The following is a 13,352-nucleotide window of genomic DNA, read 5'->3' on the forward strand; positions in this document are numbered from 1 at the left end:
TAGTAGTTTGAGATTTGCCTGGGTGGTATCTGATGACATTTTGTGATGACATCTGTACATCTTGCTCGTCACTACATGCGAGATGGAATTTCAGGTACCTACATATCAGGAATATCGGTGTATGTAGGCTGTGCCGCGTTACACGGTCCTGGATGTAGACTGTGCGGCAAGGCACGGTCCTGGATGTACGCTGCACCGCATTACACGCCCTGGATGTAGGCTGTACCGCACTACACGGTCCTGGATGTAGGCTGTACCGCATTACACGTCCTGGATTTATGTAGACTGAACCGCACTTCACGGTCCTGGATGTAGACTGCACCGCATTACATGCCCTTGATGTAGGCTGTACCGCACTACACGGTCCTGGATGTAGGCTGTACCGCATTACACGGTCCTGGATGTAGACTGTACCGCATTGTACAGCCCTGGATGTAGGCTGTGCCGCATTACACGCTCCTGTATGTATGCTATGCCGCACTAAACGGTTCTGGGTATAGACTGTGCCACACTACTTGGTTCTGAAAAGGCTGATAGAGGCTCCTCCTCGTACTCCTCCCCCGCTCGCCACCAGTGCCGCTGATCCTACTCCAGCGGCTCCTGCAGGAGCAGCAACTCACGCTCCTGCTGGTGTCTCCTGCTCAGCTCCTGCATCTCCTCCTGGAGTTGCTGCTCTATCCCCTGACGCTGCCTCCTCTGGGGCTCACTTCTCCGCCCGAACTGGAAGCGTTGCAGCCATTGATTCCGCTCCCGTCCTTGGTCCTCCGACTGCTGGTCCTGTAGTCCTTGGTCTTCTGGCTGCTGCTGGTCTTGTGGTCCTCGGTCCGCTGGCTGCTGACCCAGCACCCCAAGCCCTGGCAGCTGTCGATCCCCCAGCTCCAGTGACGCGTGAAGGTACCTCCGCCCCACTGCGCTTCGCTCCCGTAGCTGGCGTCGCTCCAGCTCTACTAGTCGCTGTATGAGCGCGTGGAAGGCCCGCTGCTCTTGTTCAGGGAGGCGGGGTTGGACCTCTGCGGCCGCTCCGTCCTCAGTCAGCACGTGCCGCCGCAGACACCACCGGTCCGTCCCACCGAGAGCGGCCGAGTACTCCGTCTGCAGCCGGTCGCCGGCCAGCAGCCGCCGCAGTCGCAGCCGCCAGAACCGGGCGGTGATCGCGGCCGTCTCCCGGTCCATGTGCGGCAGTCGCTGCCGCAGGAACGAGTCTAGTTGGTCGGAGCAGCTGAGGAGCGTCTCCAGGGCATCACGGATCCGCTGCAGGGGGAGGAGCGTCGGACAGGGGTCGGACCACCTGGTGCCCCGCTCCTCCACTCCCCGCCACCAGTCGCCCATGCTCGGCACGGCCTCGCTGATGGCGCGCAGCAGCAGCTCCGGCCGCAGCAGCAGCTCGGCCCGGCCCCGCGGCGTGCCCAGCTCGGCGGTCAGGCCGGCCGGCCGCTCGGCCTCAGGCCGCCGCAGCTGCCGGCGACACCAGGCGGCCACCGCTGCCGGGTCGCCCAGCAGGTAGTGCAGGTCCGTGTCGTCGAGCAGGTCCATCAGTGGCGCGGCGTCCCACGTGAAGAGCCCGCCGCCGAGGTGTCTGAGCGGCGCCGCGCCCACCAGGTCGGCAGGCGCCACCAGCAGGGCCCGCAGCAGGTAGCACTGCTGGGCGTACGCGCTGGCGTGGCAGTGGTGCCGCCACTCGAGCAGCTGCTCCTCGGACGCCAGTGGCGGTACGAAGCAGCACGCCCAGTCGGCCCACTTGGGGAGAGCCGGGCGGTACACCAGGCCGGCGACCACGGCGCGGCGCAGCAGCAGCCGCGCCAGCCGCAGCCGCAGCCGGCGCTCCGGCAGCGGCCGCCAGCCGTCCAGCAGCAGCCGCAGGTCGTGCAGGTGCGCCTCACACCAGGCCAGCAGCAGCGGCACGGCCCGCCGGCGCATCAGCGCGATGGTAGACGCCATGTCGCTCAGCTCTCGCGCTCCCTTTTCGGCGAGCAGGTCGATGTCGGGCCAGAAGAAGCAGGGCAGACTGCCAGCGGCGACGTGCTGCTCTAGCCAGTCGAGTATCGTCCACACGCCGTCCACCACGCCCGTCCAGCTGTCGGCGGGCCGGTCCTGTGCCAGCCACAGAGCCGCCGTCTTGATGTAGTAGGACTTGAGCGCCGGGCTGGCCCCGCTCTCCTTCAGCGCCGTTTTGATTCTCTTCACAGAGAGCACGGCGTTCCGCTGGATGTCGGTGAGCTGGTGGATGGCCACCACCTCAGCGCGGGAGAAGGAGAGGCGCCACTCGTACAGCACTGTGTCGCTGCCGTCCCGGCCGGTGGGCACCAGGTGCACGCCGAACTGGCAGAGCTCCTGACGCGCCGCCGCCGCCGGGAACTCGGTCACTCGGCGGCGCGAGAGGAACGCCTCCCTCCCCGGCCACACGGGCAGCCTGAGGCAGGGAACGTGGTCGAGTCCGCCGTGCCCCTGGCTCGGCAGGCACACGTTGACCGCCGGCCCCGGGGTGGTGATCACAGAGCCAGCCGAGCTCGTGGCGCGGCAGAACTCGGACATCAGTCGGCGCACCTCTAGGGCGGGGAGCGCCGGCAGCACAGCCTCGTGCTCACACTCGGTCGTGCGCGCCCAGTGCAGTGTGACGAAGCCCGGACTGTCGGTGGGCCGGGCCCACAGCTGCGGTGCGTCCCGCGCGCTGATACAGCCCGGCTCCTCGCCCGGCGCTGCTAGCGGTGCCTCCATCCAGCGGAACTCCCCACTGAGCTCAAACATGGCGTCGTAATCGGATGAGCTCGGCCGGCCGGCGAGCAGGTCGGCCAGCCCCTCGGCGCTGCTGCCCGAGCGGCTGCTGCCGATCACCCTCAGTGGTTCGGCTGGCGCGCAGCGGCCGCAGTGGCCCGGTGGTGGGGGCATGGCGGCGCTGCGGCCGTCCTGCAGAGCGCCCCAGAGCGGCAGGTCACGCAGGAACGCCAGCCTGTCGCCGACGGCGTTCCGTGCCAGGTCGGCCACGAGGCCGGCCGGATGGACCGGCGTCTCATAGAGCGGAAGCAGGGAGTCGACGAGCAGCCGCGCGCCGGAGTCGCCACAGCGGGTCAGCAGGCGGCGTACCCGCCACCGGGCGGCCGCGCCCTCGTACCTCCGCCGCAGCCACTCCATCCTGCCGCCCAGAGGCGCCAGCAGAGAGCGTCTTACCTCCAACTGCGGCGCATCCTGGGCACCAATACGGCCCGGTTAATCTCCCGGCCGACACGGTCGCAAACGGAAATCCATCCCGGTGTGCGGATCGGCTGTAGCCAGCAGTGACTCCTGCATCCACTAGGCTTAGCACTCGGACAGTCAACCTGCAAACAGCCACCTATCTCTGGACTGCAACGTCCCCGCCCGGTCTGGCTCGGGCCCGCCTGTCGGTGGGTGGCCGACCTCTGATCTGAGCCGATAACCGTATCAGCGGCGGCGCGATAGGGTCGGCTCGGACGGACCGGGCGGGCGGGCGGGCGCCGCACTGACTCCTGCCCCGTCCGGTCCGCCGCACTCTCCGTCACCCCGTCACCCCGTGACCCTCCGTGACCCCTCCGTGACCGTCACAATGACCCGCACCAGTGACGGAATCAGCTCGCTGCTGGCGGCCGAGAAGAAGGCTGTGGAGAAGATCGAAGATGCCAAGAAGAACAAGGTGCGCCGGCTGAAGGCGGCCAAGGAGCAGGCCGACAGGGAGATCGAGGGACTCCAGAGGTGAGAAAGGGGGAAAGAGGGGTGAAGGTTTGAAAAAAACGATGTTGCATTGAATGTTTGATACAGGAGTCTAAATTCTGGAGTGCTTAAAACGGTCAACGAAAGCTAGTTAGGCTATTGCTGTAGCGTTCATAGTTCGCATCGGTGTATCCGGATAGGCATTAATTATGTGGATGGATGACTTTTATATCCGATTCATTTCTGTGAGAAGCACATCTTCGGTGGTAGACGTAAGTTACCCACCTCAGAAGAAATTTTAAGTCGTCGTCAGACGACAGTCAGACGGCAGGTCGTCAGAAGGAATTTTAAGAAATGTTTTTTTTTTGCTTAACTAATTAAAATGTAAATATATCATCATCCATATTCGGAATATTTTCCTATGGACACATTTTACAGCACAATTAATTTCTAATAAGGCTGGTGGTCAACAAAAAGTCGTCCGTCCGTCTTATCGGCCGTTTCACGTGAGCTCAGAGTGTCGAGAGCGCCATCTGGGTCACATGACGACGAGGCGCTATCAGCACTCACGAGGGCGCCGGCTCGGCTCCGTGCAGTTCTGTCGGCCCTCGATATTACATTTTTACACAAAGGATGATACCTAAATGGATCATACTTTTGGCAGGTTTAGCGATATGGCTCATTTAGCAATAAGATAAGTAACTGTAAATGACAAAACAGTCGGTTGGTTTATCTAATAAACGTCTAATTTAACGTCTATGGAGGAAAACTTGCCTTATAAAAATAATTATATCGTTAATTGCAATTTCCTTTCCATGCAGCTCTCTAACCGTTTTTCATATTCAAGATGTACCTTCTCTGCACCATATCTAATCACCCTCTGTTCTGGACTGATCGGTCACCGGTAACAAATCGGAGAACCTTTAACTCCCACAGAAGTTATCTCCCCGACTCCCGCCGGGGTGACGGTCAGCGCTGCTCGGTGGCCTTTCCTCCGAGACCTTTCCGAGACCTTTCGTGCTCCGAGACGGGTTCAGCACCGCGGCACACCAGATGGTGGCCGCCCTAGCCCAAATGCAAGCCCCTCTTATCGCATAGCCTCTTATCGTATCATATGGTCGTGCAGTTGTATTAGTAGTTCGAAAGGGATGGGGTTATCGAAACAAACTTTTAGACGTCAAATAATTAAATCAAACCCGCTCATGGCGGGATGAAGACTGGTCAGTGATCATGCATCCCCTTGGCATTACGGAGAGCGGTACTGACCACCATTCGACCCCTCCGTGCCTACTTAGTAGGTACAGGGAGCAGCTGAGCCCCCATCCTCGTAGTATTACCTGCAGTGAACAGCTTGCTGAGGCTGACCTATCCGTCCCTCTGTTTCCTATCGCAGGGAGCAGGAGGCCGAGTTCCGTAAGGTGCAGTCGGCTCACTCGGGAACAGTTCTGACCTATCCGTCCCTCTGTTTCGTATCGCAGGGAGCAGGAGGCCGAGTTCCGTAAGGTGCAGTCGGCTCACTCGGGAACAGTTCTGACCTATCCGTCCCTCTGTTTCCTACTACAGGGAGCAGGAGGCCGAGTTCCGTAAGGTGCAGTCGGCTCACTCGGGAACAGTTCTGACCTATCCGTCCCTCTGTTTCCTACTACAGGGAGCAGGAGGCCGAGTTCCGTAAGGTGCAGTCGGCTCACTCGGGAACAGTTCTGACCTATCCGTCCCTCTGTTTCCTATCGCAGGGAGCAGGAGGCCGAGTTCCGTAAGGTGCAGTCGGCTCACTCGGGAACAGTTCTGACCTATCCGTCCCTCTGTTTCCTACTACAGGGAGCAGGAGGCCGAGTTCCGTAAGGTGCAGTCGGCTCACTCGGGAACAGTTCTGACCTATCCGTCCCTCTGTTTCCTACTACAGGGAGCAGGAGGCCGAGTTCCGTAAGGTGCAGTCGGCTCACTCGGGAACAGTTCTGACCTATCCGTCCCTCTGTTTCCTACTACAGGGAGCAGGAGGCCGAGTTCCGTAAGGTGCAGTCGGCTCACTCGGGAACAGTTCTGACCTATCCGTCCCTCTGTTTCCTACCACAGGGAGCAGGAGGCCGAGTTCCGTAAGGTGCAGTCGGCTCACTCGGGAACAGTTCTGACCTATCCGTCCCTCTGTTTCCTACTACAGGGAGCAGGAGGCCGAGTTCCGTAAGGTGCAGTCGGCTCACTCGGGAACAGTTCTGACCTATCCGTCCCTCTGTTTCCTACCACAGGGAGCAGGAGGCCGAGTTCCGTAAGGTGCAGTCGGCTCACTCGGGCAGCAAGGACGCCATGGTGCAGCGGGTGGACGGCGAGACGGAGGCGCGGCTCAAGTCCATGGAGAGCGACGTGGCCACGCATCGGGAGCAGATCATCGCCCGCATCCTCAGCATGGTCTACGAGATCACGCCCAAGATGCACGAGAACGCGCGGTTCGAGCAGCAGGAGCAGCCGGCGCCGCCCAAACATGTCCAGTACGGACACCAGGAGGAGGAGCCCGAGGACCAGGAGGAGGATCAGGAGGAGGAGGAGTGAGGAGCGGCAGGAGAGGGCCGCCCGCAGACCCCGGGTCGGTCTGCAGAGGGGGATATCAGCAGGTGTGTCTGCTCAATGGCGTGGTCTGGTGTAACCCGAGTGGTATAAAGAAATGGAAAGGCTTCAGCGGGCTTGCTCCGTGCTCAAATGTTGATAAAAGACCTGAGCTACTGCGTGTGTGGCGAGGAATCATATCGCGTGTGGCAGAAAACTCGATCGCACCCGACGGCCGGTGCTATGATGCTGCTCTGTTCCGTGTCCTGATTATGCGAATTTCATGTCAGAAGGTAGGAGTGCCGCTAGAATGTAAGAGCGCTTACTCGGCATTTTATTGATATTAGATAGTAGATAGCTAATAGGTTTGTCCGAATGTTGTAAATATTGACGGCAATAATATATCACGGGATGAACGTATAAACGATACAGGTCTTATCACCTTTCAACACTTGTCTCTAAGCATGAATAGTAAGAAGTCGCGGGTTCCTGGGGCGTTTCCTTGGATAGGTGGTGTGACATCTCCACACGCCCCCCTGCTATCCGATATCCGGTGGGAGACTGGCACCTGGCTCCGTCCGGGGCCGCCGATAGGTGTGAGCCCGGCCACGGGCGGCCCAGACCGGTCTCTGTTCCCTCTGGTCGGCCGCCAGCGTCTGTCTGCGCTCCGTCGGTGCTGCGGAGAAACATCCTATACCGAGGAGAGAGATCAGCGGCGCTATGCGGGCCGTCACCGTCTGCGCCCTGCTCGGAGCGCTGGCCGCCCAGGTAACCAACGGCAGTGACACGCCTCCAGCTTAGCCAACCGAGTAACAGCAATGGACCACACTCGCTGTGTAGCAGTTATGGTCCACTCTTAAAGGGTATCAGCAATGAACGATTCTCGCTAAACGAGTAATGGTATACCTAAATGGACTACTACATATAAGGCACTTCCCTTTTCACTAACGGAGTAATAGCAAGGCACGACTTTCGCTAACAAACTGACGGTAGGTATGTACCTAATTAATAGTTCACTTTTGCAAGCGGAGTTGTTGTAATGGACTTCTATCGCCGTTCACTAACGAGCAAAGGGTAATGCTAAACAGCAAACTAACGCTGATGGTAAACTGATGGTAAAAAACTCTAGTTAGCCCGCGCCCTGCGAGAAGGGGGTGTTTGAACACCCCCTGCAGTTTTTCGCGAATATCTTAAAAAAGGGCGGCGCTCCATACATCTATTCCGCGTATGGTGTGAAATTTTCAGACCAAGGTCAATAAGGGTCACGTCGCCAGGTCACTTCAAGTGGCCTAATCTCATAACTAAAGTTTCAATGTCTGTCATAGCTACACTGAGTGACTGATCGCTTTGAATCTTTCAGCGATCGATAAGTGCTACAGTGTGTACAAATGTTTATCTCGGAATTTGAATACCTATCGATGACCTAAGGTCAGGCAAAGAGTAAAGACCTCTGTATAGACCTATGGGTCAGGTCAATTTTGCAACTTCCCCATTATAAGTCAATGGGAGAAAATTGAAAGGCGCCCCTTTTAGACGAACGTCATTCTTAACACGCTAAGACATAGAACATGAAAATGGTACCCGTGACCCCTGCCCCTGAGGTCATCTCAGTTCACGAATGGTAGGTATCTAACAGTTTTTCTCGAGTGCCTAACGTTTGATAGAGGTATGCTAGAGCGCTTCAGATGTGTTCAGCTCGACGATACGGATCGACTGATATTTATTCTTTCCGGTTAGGTCATGACCTTGATCTGAGGCTAAATTTTCAAGTTAACATTTCAAGGTCAAATTATAGTTCATTCGCTGCGTCTTGACGGGAGGAACACGATGCCGGTAAAACTTAGCAAGCTCGTGCAAGGTTTGAGTCAAAAGTTATTGCAGAAAAGCTGTTTCCGCAAAAATCGTCTATTTTGGTAGTTTTTGCCCCCTGGAGGCAAAACCGTTGACGCTATGTCAAATCTGAGGAAAGTTGTCATAAAGAGATTAAATAGAGCTATCGAATGCACTTTGCTGGAGCGCTGTAGTTCCATCACTTTTCGAGTTATGTGTCGGTTAAGGTTTGTTGAAAGTTGTCGATATTTGACCTGAACATCGGCGAAATGTGGCTCTCAATGACCTCTGGTGAGATGACCTTTGACCTGACCAATTAAGTGACCGAAATAATTTTGTCATAATTTTTACGCTCTTTCGAACATCGCCTTCCCCGTATCGCTACGTGTCCCCGGAGGCGAGTTAGAGGGTGTGTGTTTTCACCCCCCTCCCCCCCAGCAGGGCGTGGAAATCTAGGACCCCAGTGGGGCGCGGGTTAACGAATCGGCATAAATATACCAGCTTTCGGTCAGCGAATAATAACAATGATCCACTCTCGCTGACGGGAAAGGTAATATCTCACTCTCGCCAGCGGGGCAGGAGGGAGCAGTCTGCCCGCTGGGACATAAAATCAATATTTCAATTGGCGATAACACACATACACCCGAGGACAGACTGTATCGATTGGCTCGAAGGACCGTTTACGGGGCGGAATGAACGAAACTTATCCGGGAGTAGTGCCAGATACGAGTGCTCATGTAACAGATAGGGCGTGGAAACCCTATGACCCTATAAAGGGTCTGTATGCACTATGCGTTTAAAAACCTATTATTTTGTAGTTTCATGAAAATACATCCAGTGATAGCCACTATTTACCAGCTTTACCTATAGGGGTTTCAAGAGCTAATATAGACGATTAGGATGGTCGATGGAATGCTATTGCTAAACGCCTCTCCCCTCACAGACGCAAGTCGCACACACACGCACCTTAGCAGGTCTCCCCTCTGGGGAGGGTCGGTCGGGGGGGGGGGGTGCACCTGTCTGAGCAGGGCTGAGTCAGCCGTGTCGGTAGCGGCGGGGCGCCGGTCGCTCGGGGCGGTGGGCGGTGCCACAGTTCCTCCGGCACGCCGAGCTGCCGCAGAGCGTACCGTGCGGGCCCGCCCGCCCCCGAGCAGCACAGTGAGGTTCCGTGGTTACCGCCTGTATATTCTGTGGTTACCGCCGCAACCATGCAGAAGATACGGCGCCTGGTGCGCAGCCTGTCCCAGTCGGTAAGATTGTCGAAGTCTGGCTTCCGGGACATCATCTCAGGAGCTTTCAGCACCGTCAGTAACTTTCAATGGACTTTCAAAGCTGGGCAGCATAAACAATGCGACGATTGGTCAGAATCGGGCGACGGGAGAGAGAGAGAGAGAGAGAGAGAGAGAGAGAGAGAGAGAGAGAGAGAGAGAGAGAGAGAGAGAGAGAGGGAGAGAGAGAGAGAGAAAGCGAGAGAGGGAGAGAGAGAGAGAGAAAGCGAGAGAGAGAGAGAGGGAGAGAGAGAGAGAGAGGGAGAGAGAGAGAGAGAGAGAGAGAGAGAGAGAGAGAGAGAGAGAGAGAGAGAGAGAGAGAGAGAGAGAGAGAGAGAGAGAGAGAGAGAGAGAGAGAGAGAGAGAGAGAGAGAGAGAATGCTCTCGGAACTGACTTTTTTCTCGTAATTTCAGAAAACGTATGACGTAGTAAACTATAAACGCAGACATTTTGCATAAACTTGGAAGGCAAATGACTGTGGAACTTTGTCAACCATAGTATTAGTACCTAACATGTTGGACGAGGCCTCGCCGTCATCAGTCGCTCTCCCGTCACAAAGGCACAGCTGTGCGGTATCTCACAAGATTAGGGACACCACACACCAGACACGTGTGACGGTTTCACGCGCTGTGCGGGAAGCTCAAACACACATTGCTTATTGCGATGCTGGGGAATTCAGCAAATGTCATGCCTACTTTTGAGGAAAATGGCAACATTACTGACATTTTTGGCAGGGTTTAAAATGTTCGAACATATTGAATAGACAAATTGACGCAGCCAGAGGCGCCAGAGCTAGCAGCCAGCGTCATGCAAAGCTCGTTGCGCTAATCACGAGCATCACCTTACACCTACAACACGATCGATGAGTTCGGGTCGTAGGAGACGGAAAAATGAGACACCAGTAAGGGCTGACCACAGAGCTGGACAACCGACCCCCGTGTTGTGCCATCCCTAGAGCTCCTTTGTAGAGTCTCGTCACTAGGCCCGGTGTGTTCGGTGCTCTGACCACGTGTGTGTTCTGTGTTCTGACCACGGGTGTGCTCCACGGTCTGCAGAGCTCCACGATGGAGTCTGGCCGGCGGCGGGCCGACTCGGCGCCGGCCGAGGATCTCACCTGGTACCAGTACTACGCTCCCAGCGGCCAGCCCGCCGAGGGACTGGTGGCACAGGGAGACTACTTCACACTCAACGGACAGCAGTTCCAGGTCAGCCGGCCCCCACTCGCTACACCGTGGCACATCCAACAGCCCACACCATAAAGCTGAGCGAACCGATCAAACAGATCGGCCTTTTTATTTGGTTTCCCAATACATAGCTTACTTGTGTGTGGTTGAACTGAACCGGTTCGCTCTCATGTCTGTCTAGCATTCTCGATGATTCGATTTATCTTCTGCGGTAGGCAGCCTAGCCCTCTCGCTGTTCTGCGCTCTCATTTTCCGGCCGCCTGCTGGGTAGGCTGTACCGCCGTGCTCCTGTGTACTGCGGCACAGTATACCTACCCAGTACCGACCGTCCAGACATGCAGCGGAGATAACACGCATCTTACACGGCTTACGTCTTACCACATGAATGCTGAGTCTCGGCCACCGCTTAGCTGATATAAGACTTCTGATCACTATTTACTATCACCACATAATACCAGCAGGCCCCTGATCCCATTGTTCTGGCGGTCTCTGTCAGATTTTCAGCGGCGCCGTGCACTATTTCCGGATCCATCCGGCGTACTGGCGCACCACGCTGCGCAAACTGCGAGCCGCCGGACTCAACACGGTCGAGACGTACGTCGCCTGGAACCTGCACGAGCCGCGAGTCGACGTGTATGACTTTGGAGACGGAGGGAACGACATGTCCGACTTCCTCGACCTGCCAGGTCAGTCGCCAGTCGGTGTATAATTTTAAACGCTCAGGCGAGACTCGAATGAACTTATCGACATCATGCTTCATAAGACAGTTTGCATCGCGGTACTGGTATTTGTATGCAAATTGACGCCCTTTGGCGACAAAAAAAAAAACTGCACGTAGCACTTAGCAGCTGAAGTTCCCACTAAGTGAGCGTACTGTAAACGGCATTTAAGGCTTCACAGCTGCCGTGCCGTGCCGGTTGCAGTTTAAAAACGACACGCATTTCATAACTGCCATCCTTCCTACGACGCCAATGTGTTTTCGATTTGCAGGAGACAGCTGCTTGGTTTCGCAAGTGACGACCTTCACGTGTGAACGCGTACCGCTTTACACCTCGCAGGAAACGATATACGGCCTCCATTTGCCGAGCATAGTGAATTACGCATCGGTTGGGGTAGCGCCCAAAGGTCCAGGTGGTGTGTAGACACGTCCCTTATGCCTATATCACAGCTTGCCTGGCACGTTCCAGGTTTCCTAAGGATCGCCCAGGAGGAGGATCTGTTTGTGATTCTCCGGCCAGGGCCGTACATCTGTGGCGAGTGGGAGTTCGGCGCACTGCCCAGGTAAGAATATTTCGGCCTCACATCAGTTCGACGCACTGCCAGGTAAGAATATTTCGGCCTCGCATCAGATCGGCGCACTACCTAGGTAAGAATATTTCGGCCTCGCATCAGTTCGGCGCACTGCCTAGGTAAGAATATTTCGGCCTCGCATCAGTTCGGCGCACTACCTAGGTAAGAATATTTCGGTCTCACACATAGGTGGAGCTTTTTCAGGGAAGTTGGTGGGGCAAAAAGTCGTCAAACCCACAATGTCCGATTATAAAGTTGAATGAAATGCCACACTGAATCAATTCCTATCATTAAAGACATATCATTTTGCATTAAACAGACATTCCAAAGCTCTTCAATGCGAAGAAGATTAATTTGCAAAGCAACAAAGTCTTAGAAATCAGCTAAAGTTGGTGGGGCAAAACGCTTATTGGTGGGGCAAAATACAAAGTTGGTGGGGCAGCCACCCCACCAACTGTATAGGAAGCTCCGCCCCTGGCCTCGCATCAGTTCGGCGCACTGCCGCAGGTAAGTATCGAACATACCGGCCTCACATCAGTTCGGCGGTCTGCTGTGGTAGGTAAGAAAATATGGACAGAACATAGCACCCATATGCCAGTATGGTTGCAAACCGCCGGGGTAAACACAGATGAACCGAACATATTAGCCCTGGCTTATATTAGCGAAGTGTATAGTCGACTACAGAATGATGTTCCACTCCTCAGAAGCTATCAGTTGACCAGAGCGCCAAGTTGTGCCGTTTATCACGCAATTAAGCATGTCGATTGTGAGCATTGGGACTAAGCTATAATTTGTGAATTCAGCCCGTGTGATGCGGCACAGCCTACCAATCCAGGCAAATAATTGCCTGTAAAAAGTGGAACATCATTCTGCAGTCGACTATACATACCTATCATTGTAATAATAAAAGAAAAACGAGTGCACCACAGACATTAATGTTCTCTGCTGCCTCAAGGGCCATCCGAGACATCCTAAACGTAACAACTAATTGGCGCCAAACTCACTGAAGTATTGAGTGATGTATAGACAATTAGATATATATTGAGTAGGAAAAACATACAGCACATGGGTGGACGCGTTTCGTCAGAGACTTTTCCAACACCCGAATATCGACAAAACAATACGAACACACAAGAACAAAGCTAGCAAGCACAGTTTCATACCTGTTGATATATCGCGTGTACATATTATGAGAATGTGCCTAAATGCAAATACACCTCCAATACTGCGCGTCAGTTAATTGGCAAAGAAAGAGAGAACACATACATATATAAGACAATTCAATGGTTTACTCCGTCGTTTAGCCGGCCGTGCCTTTACCCTGTGCCGTACGCGTGTCCAGCCCGCAGTAACCTGCTGTACCTATAGCCCGCCGTTTAGCCGCTGTGCCTGCGTCTGTCACGGCCGTGTGTGCCGCCCGCAGTTACCTGCTGCGCCAGTACGGTATTCATGTCCGCTCAGTGGACAATTACTACCTGGGGCGCTTCGACAAGTGTTTGGTCAGCTGCTGCCGCAGGTCACTGACCTTCAGTTCACCAAAGGAGGACCCATCATCGCAGTCCAGGTAACATTCGGGTG

At 55.4% G+C, this 13,352-nt stretch overlaps 2 protein-coding genes across 3 annotated transcripts; both read left to right on the forward strand.

Annotated features, from left to right (window-relative positions):
- The first annotated feature begins 2,833 nt into the window (after positions 1–2,833).
- Positions 2,834–6,628, forward strand: LOC122375270 (V-type proton ATPase subunit G-like). Its single transcript, XM_043354555.1, has 2 exons — positions 2,834–3,705; positions 5,907–6,628. Exons 1-2 carry the CDS (start codon positions 3,560–3,562, stop codon positions 6,205–6,207), a joined length of 447 nt encoding a protein of 148 aa, XP_043210490.1. The 5' UTR covers positions 2,834–3,559; the 3' UTR covers positions 6,208–6,628.
- Positions 6,629–6,818: 190 nt separating this feature from the next.
- On the forward strand, positions 6,819–13,349 carry LOC122375269 (beta-galactosidase 8-like). 2 transcript variants are annotated; one of them, XM_043354553.1, is made up of 5 exons: positions 6,819–6,969; positions 10,356–10,505; positions 10,981–11,170; positions 11,672–11,765; positions 13,198–13,349. In XM_043354553.1, the coding sequence occupies exons 1-5, from the start codon at positions 6,922–6,924 to the stop codon at positions 13,340–13,342; spliced, it is 627 nt and encodes a 208-aa protein (XP_043210488.1). In that variant the 5' UTR covers positions 6,819–6,921; the 3' UTR covers positions 13,343–13,349. The 2 variants fall into 2 exon arrangements, with proteins under 2 accessions (XP_043210488.1, XP_043210489.1); XM_043354554.1 differs by lacking the exon at positions 6,819–6,969 and adding an exon at positions 9,144–9,281.
- The last annotated feature ends 3 nt before the right edge of the window (positions 13,350–13,352 follow it).

The sequence above is a fragment of the Amphibalanus amphitrite genome, unplaced genomic scaffold (genome assembly GCF_019059575.1).
Source record: "Amphibalanus amphitrite isolate SeventyFive unplaced genomic scaffold, NRLGWU_Aamphi_draft 001807F_arrow, whole genome shotgun sequence".
Classification (NCBI taxonomy): domain Eukaryota; kingdom Metazoa; phylum Arthropoda; class Thecostraca; order Balanomorpha; family Balanidae; genus Amphibalanus; species Amphibalanus amphitrite.

What these genes read in the sequence shown, in the direction of transcription:
- LOC122375269 (XM_043354553.1), top strand. Translation starts at nt 6,922, where the DNA reads ATGCGGGCCGTCACCGTCTGCGCCCTGCTCGGAGCGCTGGCCGCCCAG. An exon ending in TCGGAGCGCTGGCCGCCCAG is followed by an intron (nt 6,970 to 10,355) that starts GTAACCAACGGC and finishes CACGGTCTGCAG; the next exon opens with AGCTCCACGATGGAGTCTGG. An exon ending in CGACTTCCTCGACCTGCCAG is followed by an intron (nt 11,171 to 11,671) that starts GTCAGTCGCCAG and finishes GGCACGTTCCAG; the next exon opens with GTTTCCTAAGGATCGCCCAG.
- LOC122375270 (XM_043354555.1), top strand. Translation starts at nt 3,560, where the DNA reads ATGACCCGCACCAGTGACGGAATCAGCTCGCTGCTGGCGGCCGAGAAG. An exon ending in GAGATCGAGGGACTCCAGAG is followed by an intron (nt 3,706 to 5,906) that starts GTGAGAAAGGGG and finishes TTCCTACCACAG; the next exon opens with GGAGCAGGAGGCCGAGTTCC.